The sequence below is a fragment of the Scyliorhinus canicula genome, chromosome 10, assembly GCF_902713615.1.
Source record: "Scyliorhinus canicula chromosome 10, sScyCan1.1, whole genome shotgun sequence".
Classification (NCBI taxonomy): Eukaryota; Metazoa; Chordata; class Chondrichthyes; order Carcharhiniformes; family Scyliorhinidae; genus Scyliorhinus; species Scyliorhinus canicula.
The window spans coordinates 23,337,528-23,362,378 of record NC_052155.1 but is presented as its reverse complement, the minus strand read 5'-3'; the positions used below and the strand labels follow the sequence as shown (position 1 = coordinate 23,362,378).

Below are 24,851 nucleotides of genomic sequence, written 5' to 3'. Positions count from 1 at the left end.
GTGGGCGGGGGCTAAAGCAGAGGTGGAGGGCGGTGGTGGGTGGTTGGAATGTAGCGGGGGGAGGGGGGTCAGACCGGAAGGGGTGTCGGACCGGTAAGGAGTGGGGTGGAGTGTTGTGTCACGTTGTACCGGACGGGCTGGTTAAATCAGAGTGGGGAGGGAGGGGGGGTCAGACCGGAGGGGGTGTCGGACTGGTAAGGAGTGGGGTGGAGTGTTGTGTCACGTTGTACCGGAAGGGCTGGTTAAATCAGAGTGGTGAGGGAGTGGGGGGTCAGACCAGGTTGCACTGGGTTGGGGGGGGGGGTCGAACTGCAGAAGGGTCAGACTGGGTGGGGGGGGGGGGAGCGCAGGTGTTGCACCAGTGGTAGGAGCGTCGGACCAAATGGGGCATCGGTCCGAAGGGAGGGGGAGTCAGTCCGGGATGTGTGGGGTGGCGGTCAGTTGGGGAGAGTGGGGGTCAGCCCAGGATGGCGGGGATCATGTTGGGTCGGAGTGGTGGCAGGATGGGGAGTGGTCAGGGGTGGGCATGGTGAGTCCTCTGGAGGGTTGTGTGTTTGGGGGTATCCCTTGTGAGGCTGGGTCATGTGTTTTAGACAGTTGCTCTGGAGTCAGAAGTGATCTTTGTCCTTCTAACTTTTTCAGAGTAATTATCAGGGTCAAACTGGCAGAACCACATGAAGCTAAGGATTTAAGTTGCTTTGTCGTTAGTTTCCCCAGCGCAATTGTTCAAACGAAGCTAGCACGTCTGGACAATTGCCAGGTAAACCCTTCTGTGGGAACGGTCAGAAGAATTCCAGCGCATCATTGGGGTAGACCTAAAAGTCGGGGAACCTGCAAATTATGGGCCAATGTCTCCCCCCCCCCTCCCCCAACAAGAAAAGTGAAAATCCATTACGCACCAATGCTTGCTCTCAGATGCATGCAGGCGGCAGCACGGTGGTGCAGTGGTTAGCACTGCTGCCTCACGGCGCCGAGGTCCCAGGTTCAATCCCAGCTCTCGATCACTGTCCGTGTGGAGTTTGCACATTCTCCCCGTGTTTGCGTGGGTTTCACCCCCACAACCCAAAGATGTTCAGTGTAGGTGGATTGGCCACGCTAAATTGCCCCTTAATTGGAAAAAATGAATTGGGTACTCTAAATTTTTTTTAAATGATGCATGCAGGCACAGTCATCGAGCAATCTGGAAAGTATCGGATATTTACAATTAAAAGTTTGCTCACACCTTTGTAAACGTGTCAGGCAAAACTTCCAGCATCATATAGGTGAGGCCTTTTAAAATGTAGCTGTCCTGTGGTCAAAAAACAGTGCTCGGAGGAGTTTGTGGATAATAGCTCATAAATAGAAAATTTAGAGGGAGCAATGTCAGTCATCCCAAGAAGACCAAAATATTTAATGTAAATAATCAATGGGTGCCCCCCCCCCCCCCCGGTGTGTTGTCCAGCTGAGGAGGCTGCTCGCTGTTGGCCCCCAGTGGGATCATCATGCGCCCCTGCTGACATCCAAGCGTTTGTGTGGCTTTCCCATCCCGGCACTGGGGGTTGCCTTTGGCAGAACTGGAAGATCCTGCTGGAGGAAAGGGCCGGAAAATCCTGACCAATGTCATCTTAAGCTGTGCCTTCTCGTGCAGCACCGCTTTTCCTGCTGTGCTCATTTTTGTTTCCTCTCTCTAGTTATGTTAGATGCTAATTCAAGGGCGGCCTTGTGTCCTTCCACCTCTGATTCACTTCTTGGATTCTCGTTCTGCCCCTCTGCTGCTTGATATCGATTCTTCTCGATCTGCATTCCTGCCTGTAGCCTGCTGTCCTTACCCCAGCCTGATGGTTTTCTGTAGTTGCAATAGTGCACTGACCTTTAAACATCTTGGGCTTGGGTAGGGTGCTCTGTCCAAGAGCCAGTGCAGACTCGATGGGCTGAATGGCCTCCTTCTGCACTGTAAATTCTATGAAAAAAAAAGAAAATCTGCATTCCTGGGGTGTACTCAGGCTGTTGAAACAAAAAGAAATGAGATGCATTATTTTTTTTAAATTCCACAATTCCTTGGTACAACACAGGGTTGGCACAAGACACAGCACAGGGACGGGAGGGACGATAAAAGCAAATTCCTGCGGACGCTGGAATCTGAAACAAAAAAACAGAAAATGCTGCACAATCTCAGCAGGTCTGACAGCATCTGTGGAGAGAGAAGGGAGCTAACGTTTCAAGTCAAAGCTATAACAAAGAGTCATCCAGACACGAAACGTTAGCTCCCTTCTCTCTTTGTCTGGGAGGTGGGTGTTGTGCATCATAAACAGTTGGCGAGCAGCATTTTCACTGGGTTATGTTCATCTTTCATTGAGTCATCCATTGTCATTAATCCATCTGTGTACACACACACTGATTTGTATGCACGCAAATGCTTGTTGCATTCTTCTTCAGGCAATCTCCACCATACTTGCTGTTGTTATATTTTCAAAGTAGGCCGACAATCTGGTTTTAAACAATTGAATGGCACTATTATTCCACGTATTTTACAGGTTGGAAAAATATCACAGTTTCCCGAGCCATGCACCCCTGTTGAGGTTTCAGTAAAACACGGACACCAGGAGATTCCCTTCCTTTGTGAGGCGCTGCTTTGAGCTCCAAGGGATTTTGCTGAAGTGTGAAAATGCTCAGCAGTTTTTATGAACGGAATGAAGCAGATGAGAGAAATAGTAACGCACGGAAACACAGATGATGAATGACAGAAAGCTGCACACCCATCGATGGGCTGTTGAGGATCCAGTTATACAATTCAAACTGCTCTGTGAATGTAGCGGTGTGAACAATGTCACAACTTGCAGGGGCTGAAGTTTGTGTTGTTTGATTCTGAAACTAACTGTAGGCTCCCAACATATATAAATCCTGCAGCTGTCCGTTCTTGAGCTGTCGAAGTACAACATCTCTGCAGAATTACTTGGCCTCATTGTCGATTGTTGTGGTTCACTAATGTCCTTTAGGGAAGGAAATCTGCCATCCTTACCTGGTCTGGCCTACATGTGACTCCAGACCAGCAGCAATGTTGGTGACTCTTAAATGCCCTCAGGGATGGGCAATAAATGCTGGCCCAGCCAGTGATGCCCACATCCCATGAACGAATTAAAAAAAAAAAAATTCATATTGCACCTTTCCTGATCATTGGACATCCCGAAGTGCTTTACAGCCATTGAAGTGTTTGTGAGGCCGATTTACTGCTATAATGGAGGAAACATGGCAGCCAATTTGCGCACAGCAAGCTGCAATGGGATAATGATCCGTTAGTCTGTTATTTGTACTGTTGGTTGAGGGATAATTATTGGCCAGGACACCAGAGTTAACTTTCTGCTCTTTGTTGAAATACTATTGGGATGTTTTAGAAGCACAGAAACATCGAAAAATAGGGGCAAGAGTAGGCCATTCAGCCCTTCGAGCCTGATCCGCCATTCATTATGATCATGGCTGATCATCCGAATCAATAGTCTGATCCCTCCTTTCCCCCATACCCTTTGATCCCCTTTGCCCCATGTGCTATATCTAACTGCTTCTTGAAAACATGCAAGGCAGGATTCTCCGATCCGTCAGCCGCGTGTTCCTCACCACGACCTTGCCGGCAGCAGGATTCTCCATTCCCACACCAACTGCCAATGGGATTTCCCATTGTGGCCACCCCACGCCACCGGGTAACCTGCGGGCATGGTTACACTGCTGGCACAACAGAGAATCCCGCTGACAATGTTTTGACCTCAAGTGCAGAGGTTCACCACTCTCTGGGCGAAGAAAGTTCTCCTCATCTGAGTCCTAAATGGTCTCCCCCATATTCTCCAATTGTGACCCTTGGTTCTGCACTCCTCCACCATTGGGAAAATCCTTCTTGCATCTACTCTGTCTAGCCCTGTTAGCATTTCTATGAGATCCTCCCCTCGTTCTTCTGAACTCCAGTGAATAAGCCTATCATGCTCAACCTCTCCTCATACGTCAGTCCTGCCATCCCCGGAATCAGTCTTTGCAGCACTCCCTAGATAGCAAGAAAATCCTTTCTCAGATAAAGAGACCAAAACTGCACACAATATTCCAGGTGTGGCCTCACCAAGGCCCTATGAAGAGGATACCATTTGGCATCTTTACCACCTGCTGTAACTGCATGTTTCCCTTCAGTGATTGATGTACGCGGATATCCAGTTCTCATTGCACATTCCCCTCGCTCAGTTTATCGCCATTTTGATAGTAATCTGCCTTGCTGTTTTTGCTACCAAAGTGGATATAACATTATACAGCATCTGCCATGCATTTGTCCACTCACTCAGTTTGTCCAAATCACGCTGAAGCATCTCTGCATCCACCTCACAGCTCACTTTCCCACCCAGCTTTGTGTCATCTGAAAATTTGGAGATATTACATTTTGTTCCCTCAACTAAACCATTCATATACTTGTGAATAGCTGGGGTCCCAGCACCAATCCTTGTGATTACCCCACTAGTCACTGCCTACAATTCGGAAAAAGATCTGTTTATTCCTACTCTTTGCTTCCTGTCTGCCAACCAGTTTTCTATCTATCTCAATTCACTGCGCACAATCCCAATCGCTTACTTTTACACTAATCTCTCATGTGGGACTTTGCTGAAAGCCTTCTAAAGCCTTCTGTCCGTTCCTGCCATTGTTTTCCAAGTTCTCTGCTATTGCATTTTTACAATGGATTCTAACATTTTCCCCCATATCAGGCTGACTGGGCTAAAATTCCCCACTTTCTCTCTACCTCCCTTTTTAAATGGAGGGGTTACATTAGCAACCCTGCAATATGTAGGAACTGTTCCAGGGTGTTAAGATCCCAGAGCAGACCCCAATATCTGTTTGGAAACCCCTCTGAACAAGAACCCCAAACACTTTTGTTAAGTTTGTGAAACTGAAGAAAGGATACGTCACTCCGGGAATGATTCCATTGATCAATACCGGGCCCCACAAGGCTCCTACTATGCTCCCTGTACACACACGACTGCGTGGCAAAATTTGGTTCCAGCACCATCTACAAGTTTGCTGACGATACGACCATAGTGGGCCGGATCTCAAATAACGATGACTCAGAATACAAGAGGGAGATTGAGAACCTAGTGGAGTGGTGCAGCAACAACAATCTCTCCCTCAATGCCAACAAAACTAAAGAGCTGGTTATTGACTTCAGGAAGCAAAGTACTGGACACACCCCTGTCAGCATCAACGGGGCCGAGGTGGAGATGGTTAGCAGTTTCAAATTCCTAGGTGTACACATCTCCAAAAATCTGTCCTGGTCCACCCACGTCGCGCTACCACCAAGAAAGCACAACAGCGCCGATACGTCCTCAGGAAACTAAGGAAATTCGGCATGTCCATATTAATCCTTACCAACTTTTACAGATGCACCATAGAAAGCATCCTGTCGGGCTGCATTACAGTCTGGTATGGCAACTGCTCGGCCCACGATCGCAAGAAACTTCAGAGAGTCTTGAACTCAGCCCAGTCCATCACATGATCCTGCCTCCCATCCATTGACTCCATCTACACCTCTCACTGCCTGGGGAAAGCGGGCAGCATAATCAAAGACCCCTCCCACCAGCTTATTCACTCTTCCGACTTCTTCCATCGGGCAGGAGATACAAAAGTCTGAGAACACGCACGAACAGACTCAAAACAACTTGTTCCTTGCTGTTACCAGACTCCTAAACGACCCTCTTATGGACTGTCCTCATTAACACTACACCCCTGTATGCTTCACCCGATGCCGGTGTTATGTAGTTACATTGTGTACCTTCTGTTGCCCTATTATGTATATTCTTTTATTTCCTTTCCTTTTCTGTACTTAATGATCTGTTGAGCTGTTCGCAGAAAAATACTTTTCACTGTACCTCAGTGCACGCGACAATAAACAAATCCATCCATCCATCCAATAGATATCTTTTATATTAAAAAATCTGTATTATTAATAAAAAATTAAATTACATTAACATCAGAGAAAATAGTTTACTATTAATAGTCAAACAATTCTTAATAAAAGAAAACAGGTTAACTCTTAACTGATATCAACTCTATCTCCAATTACACAAAGCCCACCACAGGTTAAAATCCACTTCTAAATAAAGGTGGTAAACTTGCTGTAAACTTGAATAGAGATTTCTTGGAAATATTGCTTGAGAAACCCTTTCAGACACCAGCTGCAAGTTTTGCTGCCTTTGGGAGACTATTTCTTAACCTGACAGCCTTTGGTAAAACCCCTGCTCAGCTTCAAGCTCCGAGCAAAATCTAAAAGCTAAACTGCTGACTACAGTCTCGGCTCCTCCCATTAATCTATCATCTCTATCCCACTAACTGGATAATGGCCATATTACTAAGGCTAACCACAACCCCTCAATTATCTAAACCCCAGGGAACTTTATTTCTATAAACAAAATTCCATTTGCCCCATATAGGTAAATAATATATCTGGCTGGAATAAATGTTGATCTCATCTTTACGACATCTTAATTGCAGCCATAGACTCTGGATGCCTTAACATAGATTATTTAATGATATTACTGCAAAAGATATATATACATTAACTCAGGATTTTAAAAAGATTACTGCAGCATTGATTACTTGATTAATAAGAGGATCAGAGATTATGGTGTTATGGGGAGAAGGCAGCGAATGGGGATGAGAAACATGTACTGGTCCCAACCCCTCCAAAACCGGTCCCAATATCCAGGAATCTGGGATCCTCCCCTTTGCACCATCACTTTAGTCATATATTCATCTGATACATCCTGCTCTGACAAGCAAATGGCATCCTATCTGGCTGCATCACAGCCTGGTATGGCAACTGCTCGGCCCAGGAACGCAAGAAACTTCAGAGAGTCGTGAACACAGCCCAGTCCATCACACGATCCTGCCTCCCATACATTGACTCCATCTACACCTCCCACTGCCTGGGGAAAGCAGGCAACATAATCAAAGACCCCTTCCACCCAGCTTATTCACTCTTCCAACTTCTTCCATCGGGCGGGAGATACAGAAGACTGAGAACACACACGAACAGACTCAAAAACAGCTTCCTCCCCGCTGTCACCAGACTCCTAAATGACCCTCTTATGGACTGTCCTCATTAACACTACACCCTGTATGCTTCATCTGATGCCGTTGCTTATGTAGTTACATTGTGTACCTTGTATTACCCTATTATGTATTTTCTTTTATTTCCTTTTCTTTTCATGTACTTAATGATCTGTTGAGATGCTCGCAGTACCTTTTCACAGTACCTTAGTACACGTTACAATAAACAAATCCAGTCTAATCCAATCCAATCCTGAGATCACGACCTTTGAGGACCTACTTGTCAACTTATTTCCTAACTCGCTATATTCTGCTCTTTCTCACCTTTGCTATTTGTACTAATGTGTACCATGACCATTGGCTGTTCACCCTGTCCCACAGGAATGTTCCATAACCGCTCTGAGATATCCTTGACCCTAGTACCAGGGAGACAACATACCACTGGAGTCTAGTTTGTGGCTACAGAAATGCCTATCTATTCCCTTTACAATTGAATACCCTATAACTATTACATTTACGCACTTTTTATTCCTCCTCTGTCCAGCAGAACCAACCTTGGTGCAATGAGTTTGGCTGTTGCTGCTTCCCCTCAAAAGTCGTCATTGCTACAGAATATAGCCCATACAACTATAAGCCACAATAAAGACCTTGCAAACAATAAGCAAAACACCTGACCGTACTCAGCCAAACAGCTGCTTTCACTTGCCTGCATCTCCTTTGAATTCTGATGTCACTTCAGAAGCTCCAAACCAGCACTGCGATCTCAGTCTCCCTCTTTCTCACATTCTTTTATCGCCTCTCAGTCTTGCTCTGTCTTGCTCTCTTTGATCTCCTGCCTCAGTCTCCCTTGACTGCTTCACAACGATGCTGTCTGCAGGGCTCTCTCCCCAGGCAAGGGAGAGTCACAAGTCTGGGCTACGGCAATAGTTTCAATAGACCAGTGCATTTTGATCATCTGAACTACTTTTTTACAGTGTTAACTTTTCTTACATTCTTTTCAAATTTGAAGTTAAAGTTGTCAAAATTATTAGTGTGTGTGTGCGGGTGTAGAATTTCTGGTGTGCTCGAACAGAGTGAAGGAAGCAAATCCCAACCATTGTATCAAAGACTGAAACATAAATTGTTATGGGCCAGGGTTTAGGGAATCCCAAAGTGTATCATGGAGTTCCCCTGACCCACAACTTTTAATAGATTGTGGTATGGGGAGCACACGTCTCACTCTCCAGGTATGGTACAGCAGAAAATAGACCAGTGGTTTTTAAAACAAAACAATGTTTATTCTATGAGCTCAAGTTAACCTTTTTAAATCAAACAGTGAATATCTTCGAACCAGTAAATCAAATACATTCCCCAAAGAATACAACACTAAATAACCTGTATGCTGTCCTTTTAACATCCAAAAGACTTAACAAACCTTCAAACAGGAGCACATTAGATTTATATTCAATACTGAGACCTTTTTACAATTCTGAGTTCACCCAAATGATCCATAGATAGTCTTTTGCTGGCAGAGATCGACAGCAGTGCAGCTCACTTTTAACTTCAGATTCAGCTCACTGAAAAACACAGACACCCAAGCTCATTCTCAAACTGAAACCAAAAAAGCAGAAGTAGAGCTCAGCTCCACCCACACTGACATCACTCCAGTAACATGAGAAGCTTCATTTCTTAAAGGTACATTTCTAAAACACCCATTTCTTAAAGGGTACTCTCACATGACAAAATGAAAATCAATTTGCACAACTTTTCTTCTCACTAAATCAGCACACAGCAAGGCACCCAAAGGTTAACTCATTGTGAAACAAGTACCAGTTTTCCACAACAAAAATATTTTGTTTCAACATCTTTTCCCCTTGCTGTAGGCACTGATCCTTACACGGATATGGTTCCACAGGCATTATCTTTAGACAATTCAGCCAAGTGATAGTTCTTTGTGCCTGAATCCAGTCAGTAATTTAGCTGAGGAACAACAAAGATACCTGTAGTGCCCATTACCCTTGTCAATGGACTCCGAATGGAGCATGGATCGAAGCCGGACTTTATGGAACAGAACCAGTTTAAGCAGTGCGTTTGCTCACAGAGCCTTGAGGGATTATTTTGAAGGATATGTTTCTAGGGCATAGCAACAAGTTTGAACTACATTGACTTTGTTTTTCTGCATTGTTGCTCCCAGGTTGCCAAAGATGTGTCTGTGCGCTTGCATCACGAACTGGAGAGCGTTGAGGAAAAACGTGTCAATGTGGAAGATGAAAACGAGTCTCTTCGGCAGAGACTAATCGAAGTAGAAATCTCAAAGCAAACGCTGCAGAATGAGCTGGACAGGATCAAAGAGGTAAGCTGAGGGCCTCCGACATCCCTCATATTGTACAGTGTTGTTTCACGCTGCAGGCACCCTGTTCGTTCTAACCGTCGTCATTGGGAAACGAACCAACCAAATGTTTTGGACTTTTGTGGCGATGCAAAGAAACAACTTTGCATGTACAGTGCATTATACGGTGAAACCGTACCTTTCGTCCTGTGTCTTGGGGATCTTTCCTAGTGTCAGTAGGGTAGCCTGTGCAAATCGGCAATGTGCAAAGCAGACGGCTAGCTGATACTGTCTGGCTGAGTGAACCACCCTACCCTACCCTGTGAGAGGAAAATGGTAGCTCTTTAAATTTGATGCAAGTGGCGCCATGTACCTGGTGCCTTGGGAGCAAGGAGCATACCTGAAAGCTGATACCATCAGAAACCTCAGTGAAATGATAGTGCCATCATCAAAGTCAGGTTATTCCTGCTGGTTGTTTGCAAGGTAAACGTAACAAAGTGTAAGTGTGTGTTCCAGCATTCTACTTGAGAGCTCTCCATCGTGCAATTCACCAATACCTTTGCAATAGTTACTCCATGCTGTGTTACACAAAGTCACGTTTTAGGCTTGATAATGTTTAGGCAACCCAAAATTAACATAATGAGTCATTATCATTACTTCCTCTCCAAATGTTAGTGCTTTGGAGCAGTATTATTGCCTTTTACACATTTTGGCTTTTGTTTGCTGAATTTTTGTTTGTTTATGTATTTAAATCCGAAGGGTGGCATTATCAGGAGAACTCTCATGGGGAAATTACTGAGCTCTACACTGAAGGAGCAGAATTATGGGAGGACTTATTGTGAAGGCATCTGAGATCAATGCTTCTGCAAATAGCAACTCCCACACATTGTAGCGGGTTCAGTAAAAGAAACAGGACAGACATACAGTGAGATATTGACAAGGTTGATTCTTTGTAATATTTCAATTTTTAAAAGAAGGTATTTGGGAGGTTTGTTCTTTACAATGCTTCTCTGCTCTTACAGAATCTAACACCATAATTCAATGGGATAGTCATTACTTTGCTTTTGTGGTTGAAAAGGCTTGGTAAATGACAAAGACAGTCACTTACCTGTTTAAGAGTTATGAAAATCATAGTATTTACAGTGCAGAAGGAGGCCATTCAGCTCATCAAATCTGCACCGACCCTTGGAAAGAGCACCCCACTCAGGCCCATGCCTCCACCCTATCCCCATCTAACCTTTTTGGAAACTAAGGGGCAATTTAACACGGCCATTTCACCTAACCTGTGCATCTTTGGACTGTGGGAGGAAACCGGAGCACCCGGAAGAAACCCATACATTCACGGGGAGAAAGCGCAGTCACCCGAGGCCAGAATTGAACCCAGGACCCTGGAGCTGTTAGGCAGCAGTGCTAACCACTGTGCCATTCCAAATTCCTTGAAGACTCTGGTCCAATATATTGATTGTGTTTCTATTTTTTTTTGTTCATTTTTCCTTGGGATGTGGCGTGACTGGCAAAGCCAGCATTTGTTGCCTATCCCCAATTGCCCTTGAACTGAGTGGTCTCTACGCTATTGCAGAGGGCAGTTAAGAGTCAGCCACATTGCTGTGGGTCTGCAGTCACCTATAACCCAAACCAGGTAAGGATGGCAGATTTCCTTTCCCAAGAGGCATCAGCGATCCAGATAGGTTTTTTACAACAATGGTCACCATGACGCCGACTAACTCTGTATTCCAGATTTATTAACTGAATTCCAACTCCCTTAGCTGTCATGGTGGGATTTGAATCACATGTCCCCAAAGCATTGGTCTGGGCCGCTGGATTATTAGTCCAGCAACACGATCACTATGCCACATCTCCCCTCATTGCACACTCTTCCCTGCTCACCAGACAATGGCCGGGATTCTCCGAAATCCCGGCCAAGTGTTGACGCCGGCGTCAAAACCGGCACGAGTGACGCCGGAGTCAACGGGCCTCCAGGCCCTGACATTCACCCCTTCCTAGTGGGCTAGAACGGTGCCCGAGTGCTGTGCAATCTAAAGCCGGCGCGACGCGGCCGGTGAAGGTCCGCACATGTGCACCCCGGCTGGCGCGGATCTGCGCATGCGTGCCACAGCCGGCGCGCGTCCATGCATGCGTGCCATGGCCGGCTCGGGTCCGAGCATGCGCGTGGGCTGCGGTCTCCACGCCGGCCCTCAGGCAACATGGCGGAGCCCTACAGGGGCCCGGCGCAGAGGAACGTAGGCCCCACCTCGGAATTAGCCCGCCCGCCGATCGGTAGGCCCCAATCGCGGGCCTGGCCACCGTGGAGCTCCCCCCCCCGGAGTTGTATCCCCCCTCTCCCCCATCAGGACGGCCCCCGCAGCCAGAACTCCGAGGTCCTGCCAGGTAGAACCATACGTAACCCATGCCGGTGGGACTCGGCCCGTCGAGCGCAGAGAATGGCTGCGGGGGCCACTTTCAACGGCCCCCGACTGGCGTGGGCGCGATTGCCGCTGATTCTCCGGCAACCGGAGAATCAGCGGCCCAGCGTCGGAGCGGCGTGCTGCGATTCTAGAGCCACGCAGTCCCCCCCCCCCCCTCCCCCTCTCCCCTGGCGATTCCCTGACCCCGTGCAGGATCGAAGAATCTCGGCCAATGTCTCTTGCACCACAGGGTCAAATTCCTTCTGCCCATTCGTTAGGAACACTTAAAGTGACCTAACTGAAGTTTTCACAGTGATGAAGGAAATTGTGAAAATGAATTCAGCCATACTTCCCACCCTGCTGAAGCGTTTGGATGCCAGAGACTTGAATTTAAACAACCACTTGTATTTATGTAAAAGGTCCCAAGGCAGTTTCATGGGAAACAACATGTGACTGAGGCACATAAAGAGATATCCGATAGGTAACCAAAAGCTTCCTCAAAGAAGTAGCTTTAAAGGAACGCCTTCAAGGAGGAGAGGGAAATAGAGCGATGAAGAGGGCTAGGGTGGGAACTCCAGGGCTTGGGTGTCAACTTGTGAAAGGTAAAAGATAATCAAGATGGGAAACTAAAAATAAGAAAGGAAAGCTTTGCAACCTGAAGGTAATTTAGGTTTATGGAATGAATTACGGGGGCTGTCAGTGGATTGCAGAACAGGCTTGAAGGGCTAAATGGCCTACTCCTGTTCCTCCTGTTATATATGTAAAGAACAAGAGGGTAACCAGGGAAAGGGTTGGCCCACTCAAGGACAGAGGAGGGAATCTTTGCATGGAGCCAGAGGAAATGGGTGAGGTACTAAATGAGTGCTTTGCATCAGATTTCACAAAAGAGAAAGGCTTGGTGGACGGTGAGTCTAGGGATGGATGTTGATATCAAAAAGGAGGTGTTGCGTGTCTTTAAAAGCATTAAGGCTGATAGGTCCCCAGGGCCTGATGGGATCTACCTCAGAATAGTAAGGGAGGAAATTGCTGGGACTTTAACATAAATCTCTGTATCCTCATTGACTACAGATGAGGTCCCAGAGGACCAGAGAATAGCCAAAGCTTTCCCTTTGTTTAAGAAGGGTAGCAGGGATAATCCAGGAAATTATAGGCCAGTGAGCCTTGCGTCAGTGGTAGGGAAATTATTGGAGAAGATTCTTAGGAACAGGATTTACTCGCATTTGGAAACAAATGGATTTATTAGCGATAGGCAGCATGGTTTTGTGAAGGGGAGGTCGTGTCTCATTAACTTGGTCGAATTTTTTGAGGAAGTGGCGAAAATGAATGATGAAGGAAGGGCAGTAGATGTTGTCTCCATGGACTTCAGTAAAACCTTTGACAAGGTCCCTCATGGCAGACTGGTACAAAAAGTGAAGACACATGGGATCAGAGGTGAGCTGACAAGATAGATACAGGAGTGACTCGGTCATAGAAGATAGAGGGTATCGGTGGATGGAGGGCTGTGACTAGTGGTGTTCCCCAGGGATCAGTGCTGGGACCGTTGCTGTTTGTAGTATACATAAATGACTTGGAAGAAAATGTAGCTGAGCTGAATAGTACGTTTGCGGACAACACAAAGATTGGTGGAGTTGCGGATAGTGAAACGGATTGTCAGAGGATGCAGCAGGATATAGATTGGTTGGAGACCTGGGCGGAGAGATGGCAGATGGAGTTTAATCCTGACAAATGTGAGGTAATGCATTTTGAAGATCTAATACAGGTAGGAATTATATAGTAAATGGCAGAACCCTTGGGAGTATTGACAGCCAGAGAGATCTAGGTGTAGAGGTCCAGGTGTACAGAGGCTGGTTTAGCACACTGGGCTAAACCGCTGGCTTTTAAAGCAGACCAAGGCAGGCCAGCAGCACGGTTCAATTCCCGGACCAGCCTCCCCGAACAGGTGCCGGAATATGGCGATTAGAGGCTTTTCACAGTAACTTCATTGAAGCCTACTCGTGGCAATAAGCGATTTTCATTTTTTTTCACAGATCATTGAAAATGGCAACGCAGGTGGATAAGGTAGTAAAAAAGGTTTACCTTCATCAATTGGGGCATTGACTACAAAAATTGGCAAGTCATGTTGCAGCTGTATGGAACCTTAGTTAGGCCACATTTGGAATATTCAGTACAATTCTGGCCGCCACACTGTCAGATGGATGTAGAGACTTTCGAAAGGTAGAGAAGAGGTTTATCAGGATGTTGCCTGGTCTGGAGGATATTAGCTATGAGGAGAGCTTGGATAAACTTGCATTGTTCTCACTGGAACAACGGAGGTTATGGGGCGATCCGATAGTGGTTCACATAATTAGAAGTGGCATAGACAGAGTGGATAGTCAGATGCTTTTTTCCCAGGGTGGAAAAGTCAGTTACTAGGGGACATAGGCTTTGGGTGCGAGGGGAAAAGTTTAGAGGAGCTGTGCAAGGCAGGTTTTTTTACACGAGGGTAGTGAGTGCCTAGAACGAGCTGCGGGGGGGGGGGGGGGGGGGGGTGGTGGTGGGGGGGGGGGGGTAGTGGTGGCATAAGATACACTAGCAATGTTTAAGAGGCATCTTGATGAACACATGAATAGGATGGGAATAGAGGGATACGGATCCCTGAAGTGCAGAAGGTTTTAGTTTAGATAGGCATCATGATTGACACAGGCTAGGAGGGCTGAAGGGCCTGTTCCTGTGCTCTAGTGTTCTTTGTTCTTCTATTGTGACTCTTGAAGTGGACGGTGCAGATGGGCTCAACAATTGGATATGTTTCTCAAAAAAAACAATTGGTAGGTATTGAAATCAAATAAAATGGGACATATGTGAATCTAAGGTCTAATGTTTTTTTTCAGTCACTAAGCTTTCATGTTTTCATTTGTTCTTATGCTCCATGAGAAAGAAGCAGTCATACATTTTTTTGTACTGGACATTAGTAATGTGAGACCATGGCAGTGATTCTCTTCCAAACTTCCTGAGTGGAGTAGAGCACAGTGCTATAATTGGATTCAGTCACTGAGGAGCTTGACGCTGTCAAGAATCCATCACCATGCTAAGGAATCTCCAGATCAAGTTAATAAGTCCATGTGGGCAGAGTCTCTGTTTTCTTGATGGAATGTCTGCCCTTTCCCCAAAAGACATCCTACTCATCTGAGTGCAGACCGCTTAGGCACAGATTGACGACAGAGAACCCGAAGCATGCACAAGTGCAATGCTGCATTTTAAAAAATATATATTTTTATTGAAGAAAATTTTCATTACAACAACATCATGTCACATTTGAACTGAATCAAGTTGAGCCTTGCACAGGAGGAGGTGGACTTGACCCTGTGAAGTGCCTCCCCACCAACCCCTCATCAAAAACAGACCCGGTTCACCCTCCCACTTCCTCGTCACCTCATCAATAGAGCCTGCTCCATCGACAAGATCAGGCTGTAAATGTCCAAAATCTTTCCCTGACCCTGGGCAGCAAGGTAGCACAGTGGTTAGCACAGTTTTTCAAAGCTCCCGGGTCCCAGGTTCGACATGTCTGCATTGACTGTCACAAACCTCTACAAATGTGCCGTAGAGAGCATCCTATCCGGCTGCATCACAGCTTGGTATGGCAACTGCTCGGCCCAAAATCACAAGAAACTGCGGAGTGCGGTGAACTCAGCTCAACGCATCACACAAGCTTGTCACCCTCACATTGATTCTGTCTACACCTCCCGCTGCCTCAGTAAGGCAGACAGCATTATCAGAGACCCCTCCCACCCAGGCTTTGCCCTCTTCCAGGCCCTTCCATCAGGCAGAAGGTACAGAAGTCTGAAGACCCGCACATCCAGACACAGGAACAGCTTCTTCTCCAGACTCTCCCTTGGACTGATCTGTTCTCAGTAAGAACACTATTCACGACACCCTATGCTGCTCTTGTTTGGCCTTGTTCCGCACTGTAACCAATCACTATCTGTTGATGCACCACTGTCAATGTACTCTGTTGTTTATTCTTTTGTCTACTATGTATGTACTGTGTATATTCCCTTGGCTGCAGAAAAATACTTTTCACTGTACTTCAGTACATGTGACAATAAATATCAATCAATCAATCCCCGGCTTGGGTCACTGTCTGTGCGGAGTCTGCATATTCTCCCCGTGAAGGGCGTGAGTTTCCTCCCGGGTGCTCCGGTTTCCTCCCACAGTCCAAAGATGTGCAGGATCGGTGGATTGGCCATGCTAAATTGCCCTTAGTGTCCAAAAAGCTTGGGTGGGGTTACGGGGATAGGATGGAGGTGTAGCCTTGGGTAGGATGCTCTTTCCAAGAGCCGGTGCAGACTTCATGGGCCGAATGGCCTCCTTCTGCACTGTAAATTCTATGACCTAACTCGGCCAGAGGTAAGATCCTATTCTAGAGGGAGGGTGAAGGTCAGGGCAGCACGGTAGAACAAGTGGATAGCACTGTGGCTTCACAGCGCCAGGGTCCCAGGTTCGATTCTCTGCTGGGTCACTGTCTGTGCGGAGTCTGCACGTTCTCCCCGTGTCTGCGTGGGTTTCCTCCGGGTGCTCCGGTTCCCTTCCAAAGACGTGCAGGTTAGGTGGATTGGCCATGCTAAATTGCCCTTAGTGACCAAAAAGGTTAAGCGGGGTTATTGGGTTACGAGGATAGGGTGGAAGTGAGGGCTTAAGTGGGTCGGTGCACACTCGATGGGCCGAATGGCCTCCTTCTGCACTGTATGTTCTATGTTCTAAAGGTGCCAAGGGAAATAAAGAGATCTCTTTGCGCAAGAAATCGAGAACCTGTAATTATCTGAATAAATTTGTCCTCGGGAGATGGAATTATAATGTATACTCTTTTATTAGTGTCACAAGTAGGTTTACATTAACACTGTAATGAAGTTACAGTGAAGATCCCTGAGTCGCCACACTCCGGCGTCTGTTCGGGTACACAGGTGGAGAATTCAGAATGTCCAAATTACCTTATAGTACGTCTTTCGGGAGGAGGGAGGAAACCGGAGCATCCGGACGAAACCCACACATATACGGGGAGTACGTGCAGACTCCACACAGACAGTGACCCAAGCCGGGAATTGAACTTGGGTCCCTGGCATTGTGAGACAGTGCTATAGTGCTGTCCATATGGATTTGTCCAACAGCTCCACAAAACCGATAAACATACCTTGCACAAAAAGGTCGTCAAACCTCTCCAGCCCTTCCTTCTCCCATGATCTGAACTTCGGGTCTAAACCCATTGGCACAAAGAGATGATTCCTACAGATAGGGGCTAACAACAACATGGAGATGAGCTTAAACTGCCTCCAAATCCTCAGAGTGGACATCACTACCGCACTCAAAGTAAATTTTGTAAGGGAAACGGAATCGAGACATTTACCAAGGCCCTCAAGCGGAACCACCACAAGAGCGCATCTCCATTTGCCCCCATATGAAATTCATTTGATCCACCCCAGTACTTTGTCAATATGAGCTGCCCAACAATAAATAACCAATTAAGTAAAACCAAGCCACCCGACTGTCTATTTCTCTGAAGAAATGGCCTACAAATACTTGGCTCTTGCCCGCCCAAAATGAAGGAAGCAATCACCTATTTAACCTCTGGTTCATCCGTTGGAGAGGGTGGAAAGGGCAATATTTAACAATCGACATATATTGTCCGACAGCTGCCAACCATTGACAAAATCTGTCTGTTCTTCCGAGATCACTCCTGGAAGACAGGGTTCCAATCGCATTGCCAGCACTTTAGCTTCAGCAACGAGATAGGCTGATGCGACCTACATTCTGTCGGCTCCTTATCCTTCTTCAAAATCAGGGAAATAAGAGGCCTGCGCCAATGTAATTAGCATTATCACCCTGCGATAAGGAATCATGTCCAAACATCATGTCCAAGTATCAGTGGGGTCAGCTGCCCTGCAAATTTCTTCTGAACTCAGTGGGAAATCCATCTGGGCCTGGGGCCTTACCCGACTGTTTTAAAGCAATATATTTGGCTTCCAACTCCTCCATTCCCTCCCTCTCCTCCACCAAGGAGGCCAACCCCTCCAAAGACTTCATCATGGGCAAACTCTCCTCTGGGGCTCTGATCTATAAAGACTTCGGTACAAGGCTTCAGACACAGCATTAACCTGCGATGGGGCAGAAACCAAGCTGCCACCTGAGTTCCTTACCGGCACAATCTCTCAGGAGGCAGCTGGTGTGCTGAAAGGCTACTGGCTTTCTCCTCGTGTTCATAGAATGTCCTCCTTGAGTGTCGCAGCTGGCTCATCGTCTTACCTGTTGAGAGTAGCTAAATTATGTCTCCATCTTTTAGCTACTCACCAGCAACCCTGGCGTAGGGGCAAGCGAGTACTAGCAGTCTACCTCAATAATGGAATGCACCAGTCTCTGCCTCCCAATCCTTGCCTTGTGTGATCTGTAGGAAATTATCCCCCACGACCGCTTTAAGGACCTTCCCCAACGTAGATGGTAAGATCAACTCACTCTGAATAACGTATTCCCAAATGGTGGAGGATGTGTGATTGCAGAATCCTTTGTCTGCCAACAACGCCGTGGCCAATCTCCATGGCAGGCGGTGTGAGGGACCCGGCTCGAACACCAGATCCCATCATGCAATGTGGGGCATGATCTGAGATAACAATTGCTGAGTACCCCACCCTCCAGAGAGACCTATCCACAACCAAAAAGTCAATCCAAGAATAAACAGCGCGGTAGCATTGTGGATAGTACAATTGCTTCACAGCTCCAGGGTCCCAGGTTCGATTCTGGCTTGTGTCATTGTCTGTGCGGAGTCTACACATCCTGCCCGTGTGTGCGTGGGTTTCCTCTGGGTGCTCCGGTTTCCTCCCACAGTCCAAAGAAGTGCAGGTTAGGTGGATTGGCCATTCTAAATTGCCCTTAGTGTCCAAAATTGCCCTTAGTGTTGGGTGGGGTTACTGGGTTATGGGGATAGGGTGGAGGTGTTGACCTTGAGTAGGGTGCTCTTTCCAAGAACCGGTGCAGACCCGATGGGCCGAATGGCCTCCTTCTGCACTGTAAATTCTATGATAATCTATGACATGGGAGAAAAAAGAAAAGTCGTTGTTGCTTGGATGCAAAACTGCCCTCGATCTGCACCCCCCCCCCCCCATCTTCTCCAGAAAAGCCAATAATGCCTTTGCCACCCCTGATGGAATCAGAGATTTAGGTGTACATCGGACCAACCGAGGGTCTAAAACACAATTTAAGACCCCCTCTCAAAATTAGCTGGTGTGAATCCAAATCAGGAATAGAAGCCAGTAGCTTGTTAATAAAAGCTGTATGATCCCAATTAGGAGCGTACATGTTAACTGGGACCACTGAGGTGCCCAATAAAGACGCACTGATAATCACATGTCTCCCGTTGCGGTCCACAAAGATCAAGCCGAAAAAATAATTATTTAATAAATCAAAACTGCAGCCCCTGGGCATTAGCAGAGAAACTCAAGTGGAATACCTGTCCCACCCATCCCTTCCGTAACCTTCTGCAGTCCCAGACCCACAAATGGGTCTCCTGCAGAAACACCACACCAGCATTCAAACTTTTCAGGTGAGCAAATATCCTCAACCTTTTTACTGGGCCTATGGTGTGCTAGCATTCATTAGCAGAGGGATTCAATTTAAGAGCCGTGAGGTGATGATGCAGCTGTACAAAACCTTGGTAAGGCCACATTTGGAGTACTGTGTGCAGTTCTGGTCGCCTCATTTTAGGAAGTATGTGGAAGCTTTGGAAAAGGTGCAAAAGAGATTTACCAGGATGTTGCCTGGAATGGAGAGTAGGCCTTACGAGGAAAGGTTGAGCGTGCTAGGCCTTTTCTCATTACAACGGAGAAGGATGAGGGGAGACTTGATAGAGGTTTATAAGATGATCAGGGGAATAGATAGAGTAGACAGTCAGAGACTTTTTCCCCGGGTGGAACAAACCATTACAAGGGGACATAAATTTAAGGTGAATCGTGGAGATATGGGGGGAATGTCAGAGGTAGGTTCTTTACCCAGAGAGTAGTGGGGACATGGAATGCACTGCCTGTGGAAGTAGTTGAGTCGGAAACATTAGGGACCTTCAAGCGGCTATTGGATAGGTACATGGATTACGGTAGAATGATGGGTGTAGATTAATTTGTTCTTAATTTAGGACAAAAGTTTGGCCCAACATCGTGGGCCGAAGGGCCTGTTCTGTGCTGTATTTTCTATGTTCAATGCTCAACCCCCTTACATTTCAAGTGACAAGCTGAATTTGGGCCTTTCAGCCGCCCCACCCACCCCACACCTGAGTCAGCCATATCCACCAAGAGAGGCATTGAAAGTACAGGCATCGAGGCCACCCAAGATGGCCTCCGAACCCTCCATCAAGGCAAAAACAAAGAACAAGCTGTAGTCACGATCAGAAAACTATTCCTGCTCCCCCAACTCCTTCAACACTTCCCTGCCTCCCAACAACAGCACACCCAAATAAACAAACAATCAAAAGGCGAACAAAAGCCCCGAACCCCGACCTCAACCATCCCTGACCCCAAACAAAACAAAAGCTCATGATCTAAAACTACAATAAAATAATGAGCTTCAGTTACCCTGCCACTTCTCTCCTGTGAGCTAACTCTTTTAGCTAGCAGGGCGGCCCCCGCCCAGAGTTAAGATAAAAAATAACTATAATAACCAGCCCCCCACCCATGTCCAACTTTGATAATCAAAGAAAAAACATCCATCCCACACAAGAACAAGAAAATGCAAACTTTCACAAGAAACCGCAACAAGATTTGGGCAGCACGGTAGCATGGTGGTTAGCACAATTGCTTCACAGCTCCAGGGTCCCAGGTTCGATTCCCGGCTTGGTTCACTGTCTGTGTGGAGTCTGCATGTCCTCCCCGTGTCTGCGTGGGTTTTCTCCGGGTGCTCCAGTTTCCTCCCACAATCCAAAGATGTGCAGGTTAGGTGGATTGGCCATGCTCAATTGCCCTTAGTGTTCAAAATTGCACTTAGTGTTGGGTGGGGTTACTGGGTTATGGGGATAGGGTGGAGGTGTGGGCTTAGGTGCTCTTTCAAAGAGCCGGTGCAGACTCGATGGGCCGAATGGCCTCCTGCACTGTAAATTCTATGATCTATGAAGTTTACATAACCACATTTCTCCTCAATAATACAAAGACATCATAAAAATTACAATTAACTCTCCATGCTTCCTAATAGAAGCATCAGCCTCCTTTGGCGCATCAAAATAATAGTCCTTCCATAAGACCATAAGACATAGGAGCAGAATTAGGCTACTCGGTCTATCTAGTCTGCTCCGCCATTCAATCATGGCTGATGTTTCCTCATCCCATTCTCTTGCCTTCTACCCACAACCCCGATCTCCTTATCAATCAAGGACCTATCTATCTCTGTCTTAAAGACACTCAGTGATTTGGCCACCACAGCCTTCTGCGGCAAAGAGTTCCACAGATTCACCACCCTTTGGCTGAAGAAATTCCTCCTCATCTCTGTTTTAAAGGATCGTCCCTTTAGTCTGAGATGGTGTCCTCTGGTTCTAGTTTTTCCTACAAGTGGAAACATCCTCTCCACGTCCATTCTATCCAGGCCTCGCAGTATCTTGTAAGTTTCAATAAGACCCCCCTCATCCTTCTAAACTCCAACGAGTACAGAACCAGAGTCCTCAAACGTTCCTCATACGACAAGTTCTTCATTCCAGGGATCATTCTTGTGAACCTCCTCTGGACCCTTTCCAAGGCCAGCACATCCTTCCTTAGATATGGGGCCCAAAACTGCTCACAATATTCCAAATGGGGTCTGACCAGAGCCTTATTCAGCCTCAGAAGTACATCCCTGGTCTTGTATTCTAGCCCTCTTGACATAAATGCTGACATTGCATTTGCCTTCCTAACTGCTGACTGAACCTGCACATTAACCTTAAGAGAATCGTGAACAAGGACTCCCAAGTCCCTTTGTGTTTCAGCTTTCTGAAGCAGACAGAAGTGTCATAAGTCCCTCGGAGGCGTGCAGGATACGCCACCTCAAACCAAACTCCACTCTTATACGACACGGCCTTGGCCTTGTTAAATGCTGCCTGTCTTTTAGCCAGTTCCCCTCATGGCCCAACAACTTGCAGTCTCATGTGATCCTTTACCCACCTCAGGACTCATTCCTTCTCCTGATAACTGATGATTGCCCGCGCTGGCTCGCCGGAATGGGGCTTCTGTCTGAGTGATGGGTGGACTCGATCCAGTTCAGGAGGGGATGTCAACCCACCCTCCCCCACCATCCTACCAAACATCCTCGAGATGTAGTTCATCGGATTTGAGCCCTCCACTCCCTCCAGCAGCCCCACGATTCTAAGATTCTGTCTCCCGGAGCGATTCTCCAGATCATCTACCTTGGTCCTCAGTGCTTTATTGTCACCGGCCAATATTGCCATCTCAGCCTCCAAGGGGACAATCTGATCACTCTGCCTCTGTAACGCCGTGCCAAGTGCCTTCACCATCTCATTGACCTTCGACAATGTCAACCAAATGGGAGCTAGGGCTATCCTATTGACTTGTGGAGGTCCTCGGAGACAGCCCACCCTGTTTATGAAATTATGCTGCCAGGATGCCTGTAAGTGTCTCAGCCGTCAGTGGAGTGGCCAGAGTCACTGTAGTGGCCTACGCCATTTCCGCAGCAGAAAAGCCTCGAGAGGCTTCCAAATCCATCGACATCTCTTTACTGACTGGCTTCCTCGATCTGGACATTCTGGGAATTTCTCTTATGTGGGAACCTTATTCCGTCTAATTAGTTAAGTTTGAACCCAAACACCCCCCAAAATCTGGGCGAAAAGGACTAAAAATAAAGTACCCCGGCGGGTACCACCTCGTGTGTGATTACTCCCTACAAGCCGTTACCGGAAGTCCCAATGCTAAATTTTTAATAAACAACACGGAGTTTAACATTGCAACTTTCCAGTGGGGACTTATGCTGCTTGTCCAGTTTGATCCCCACACCATCCCCATTACAGTTTTGGATTGTGGTTTAATCAGATGCCAAATGGGAGGAACCCCAATCCCCAAGCCCCCAGACTGGTGACCTAATTTGCCATGGCGGGTTGACTTGATTGGTCTTCTATCAGTAAGTATGCCATTTTACAGCCACCGGAATGGCTACCTGTCTTCTCACCTTCACTCCCTCGGCAAAGAAGGCAGCCACTAGCTGACCCTCAGACAACTGACAAGCCCAGGCTTGAGCTTTGTGTTCGTTCTGACAGTAGATTCCTCCCGCTGAACAAATTTCACTGCGCATTACCGTTTATTCTTCTAACCCCAGCCACCCTCGTGGACACACTATCCCGTTGCATGCTGGTTCCATCAGTTCAGCAGCAATTTCTTGGGGCTGCATTTAGCTCCGTGTGAGTGAAAAGGCCTTGGATGGCTGAACATTGGACCCCTTTCCCCTGCGCATCCCAAATATAATAGATACTGATCTCTGGATGTGTAAGAACATTGGGTGGGATTTTCCAGCCTTTCCCACCGGTCGGGATCTTCCAGTCCCACCGAAGGTGATACCCCGCAGTGGGCGGACGAGCAAGCCGTACCAAACGCCATAGATCTGGGCTGGACCAGGAGATCCTGCCGGTGACAAATGGTGAACCGCCTCTGCCACCAGAAAACACTCCAAATCCTGGCCATTGTCACACGCTAAGGTACCCTTTGCTCTCCATCTGACACTGCTGGGTTTGCTACTTCACTTCTCTTGTCATTAATTGTTCTTGCATTGGATTTTCCTAAGCATCCGGACTTTATTCTGGGCATTCTGCCACCAAAATCCACCGGGTGCTTTAATGTGAAATATCAGATTGGTGTGCATTCCTGCAACTATGATGTGTTTTTCCAGACCTTCGAACATGCTGTGCATTGATAGGGAACATTTCAACTCTGCAAGTGGAGAGGTAAATGTTCTGTGGGTCCCAACAAATGCAGCCCTTGTATTGGCCCAAGAGTCTTGCATCACTGCTGGTAGCACTGTTGTTATTGCCAGCAAATAAAATAAGGCTGCAAAGCAGAATGTGTTGTTCAGCTGTATCATTTTATAGCACAATACTATGAGGAATGTGCTGATAAGAAGAAATTTAGTGTTTCTTTTTCATACGACTCCAATGCTTTTAGACTTCAAACTGTCCATTAGGACTATTACAAACTCCAGTACTGCTGTTTTACAAGACTAAATTCTTGAGATATGTATCTCAAAAAAACAACTGTTGACTTTTATTGCTTTGTTTTATTGTCCTGGTAAAATACTAATGGTAAACCAGATACAGCTTTCCCAACAGAGGTAAATCGTACCCGTGTTATTTGTTCTGAAGGTTTTTACACTTCTGTTTTCAGGCGTGTACATTGTCGGGATCATAGTTTGATGATAGGGGGTAAACCTTTTAGGACTGAGGTGAGGAGAAATTTCTTCACCCAGAGAGTGTTGAATCTGTGGAATTCATTACCACAGAAAGTAGTTGAGGCCAAAACGCTGTGTAATTTCAAGAAGGAATTAGATATAGCTCTTGGGGCTAAAGGGATCAAGGGACATGGGGGGTAGGCGGGATCAGGGTATTGAACTTGATGATTAGCCATGATCATAATGAATGGCGGAGCAGGCTCGAAGGGCCGAATGGCCTCCTCCTGCTTCTATTTTCTATGTATGTTTTTATGTATGTATCCACATGGCACAGTCCAGTCTGTGTTGAGAAGGGTTTATGTTGACCATTATAGTATTTGTAGCGTATTTTGTGAATAATAGAGATTGAGCCCAGATAATTGCAATTTATTGGAATCTTGCATTGATTACTCAGTTAATATGGACAGAAGGATTAAAGAGGCCATTGATGTCTTAATAGGCATTCACAATTCACTCAATCCAATTTATGGAACATTTGTTTAAAGTTTATTTTATTTATTTATTTATTTATGTTTAAAATAAATGATTTAGAGTACCCAATTATTTTTTTCCAATTAAGGGGCAATTTAGCGTGGCCAAGCCACCTAACCTGCACATCTTTGGGTTGGAAACACATGCAGACACGGGGAGAATGTGTAAACTCCACAGGGACAGTGACCCAGAGC

The 24,851-nt window shown here is 46.6% G+C and overlaps 1 protein-coding gene across 3 annotated transcripts in view; it reads left to right on the top strand.

Moving 5' to 3' along the window:
• LOC119972276 (microtubule cross-linking factor 1) overlaps positions 1 to 24,851 on the top strand; it is a 229,709-nt gene that overhangs the window by 24,412 nt on the left and 180,446 nt on the right. For all 3 annotated transcript variants that reach the window (XM_038808709.1, XM_038808711.1, XM_038808710.1), the window contains exon 3: positions 9,224 to 9,382. In XM_038808709.1, coding sequence (XP_038664637.1) covers positions 9,224 to 9,382 — 159 coding nt within the window. The remainder of the gene's footprint in view (positions 1 to 9,223; positions 9,383 to 24,851) is intronic.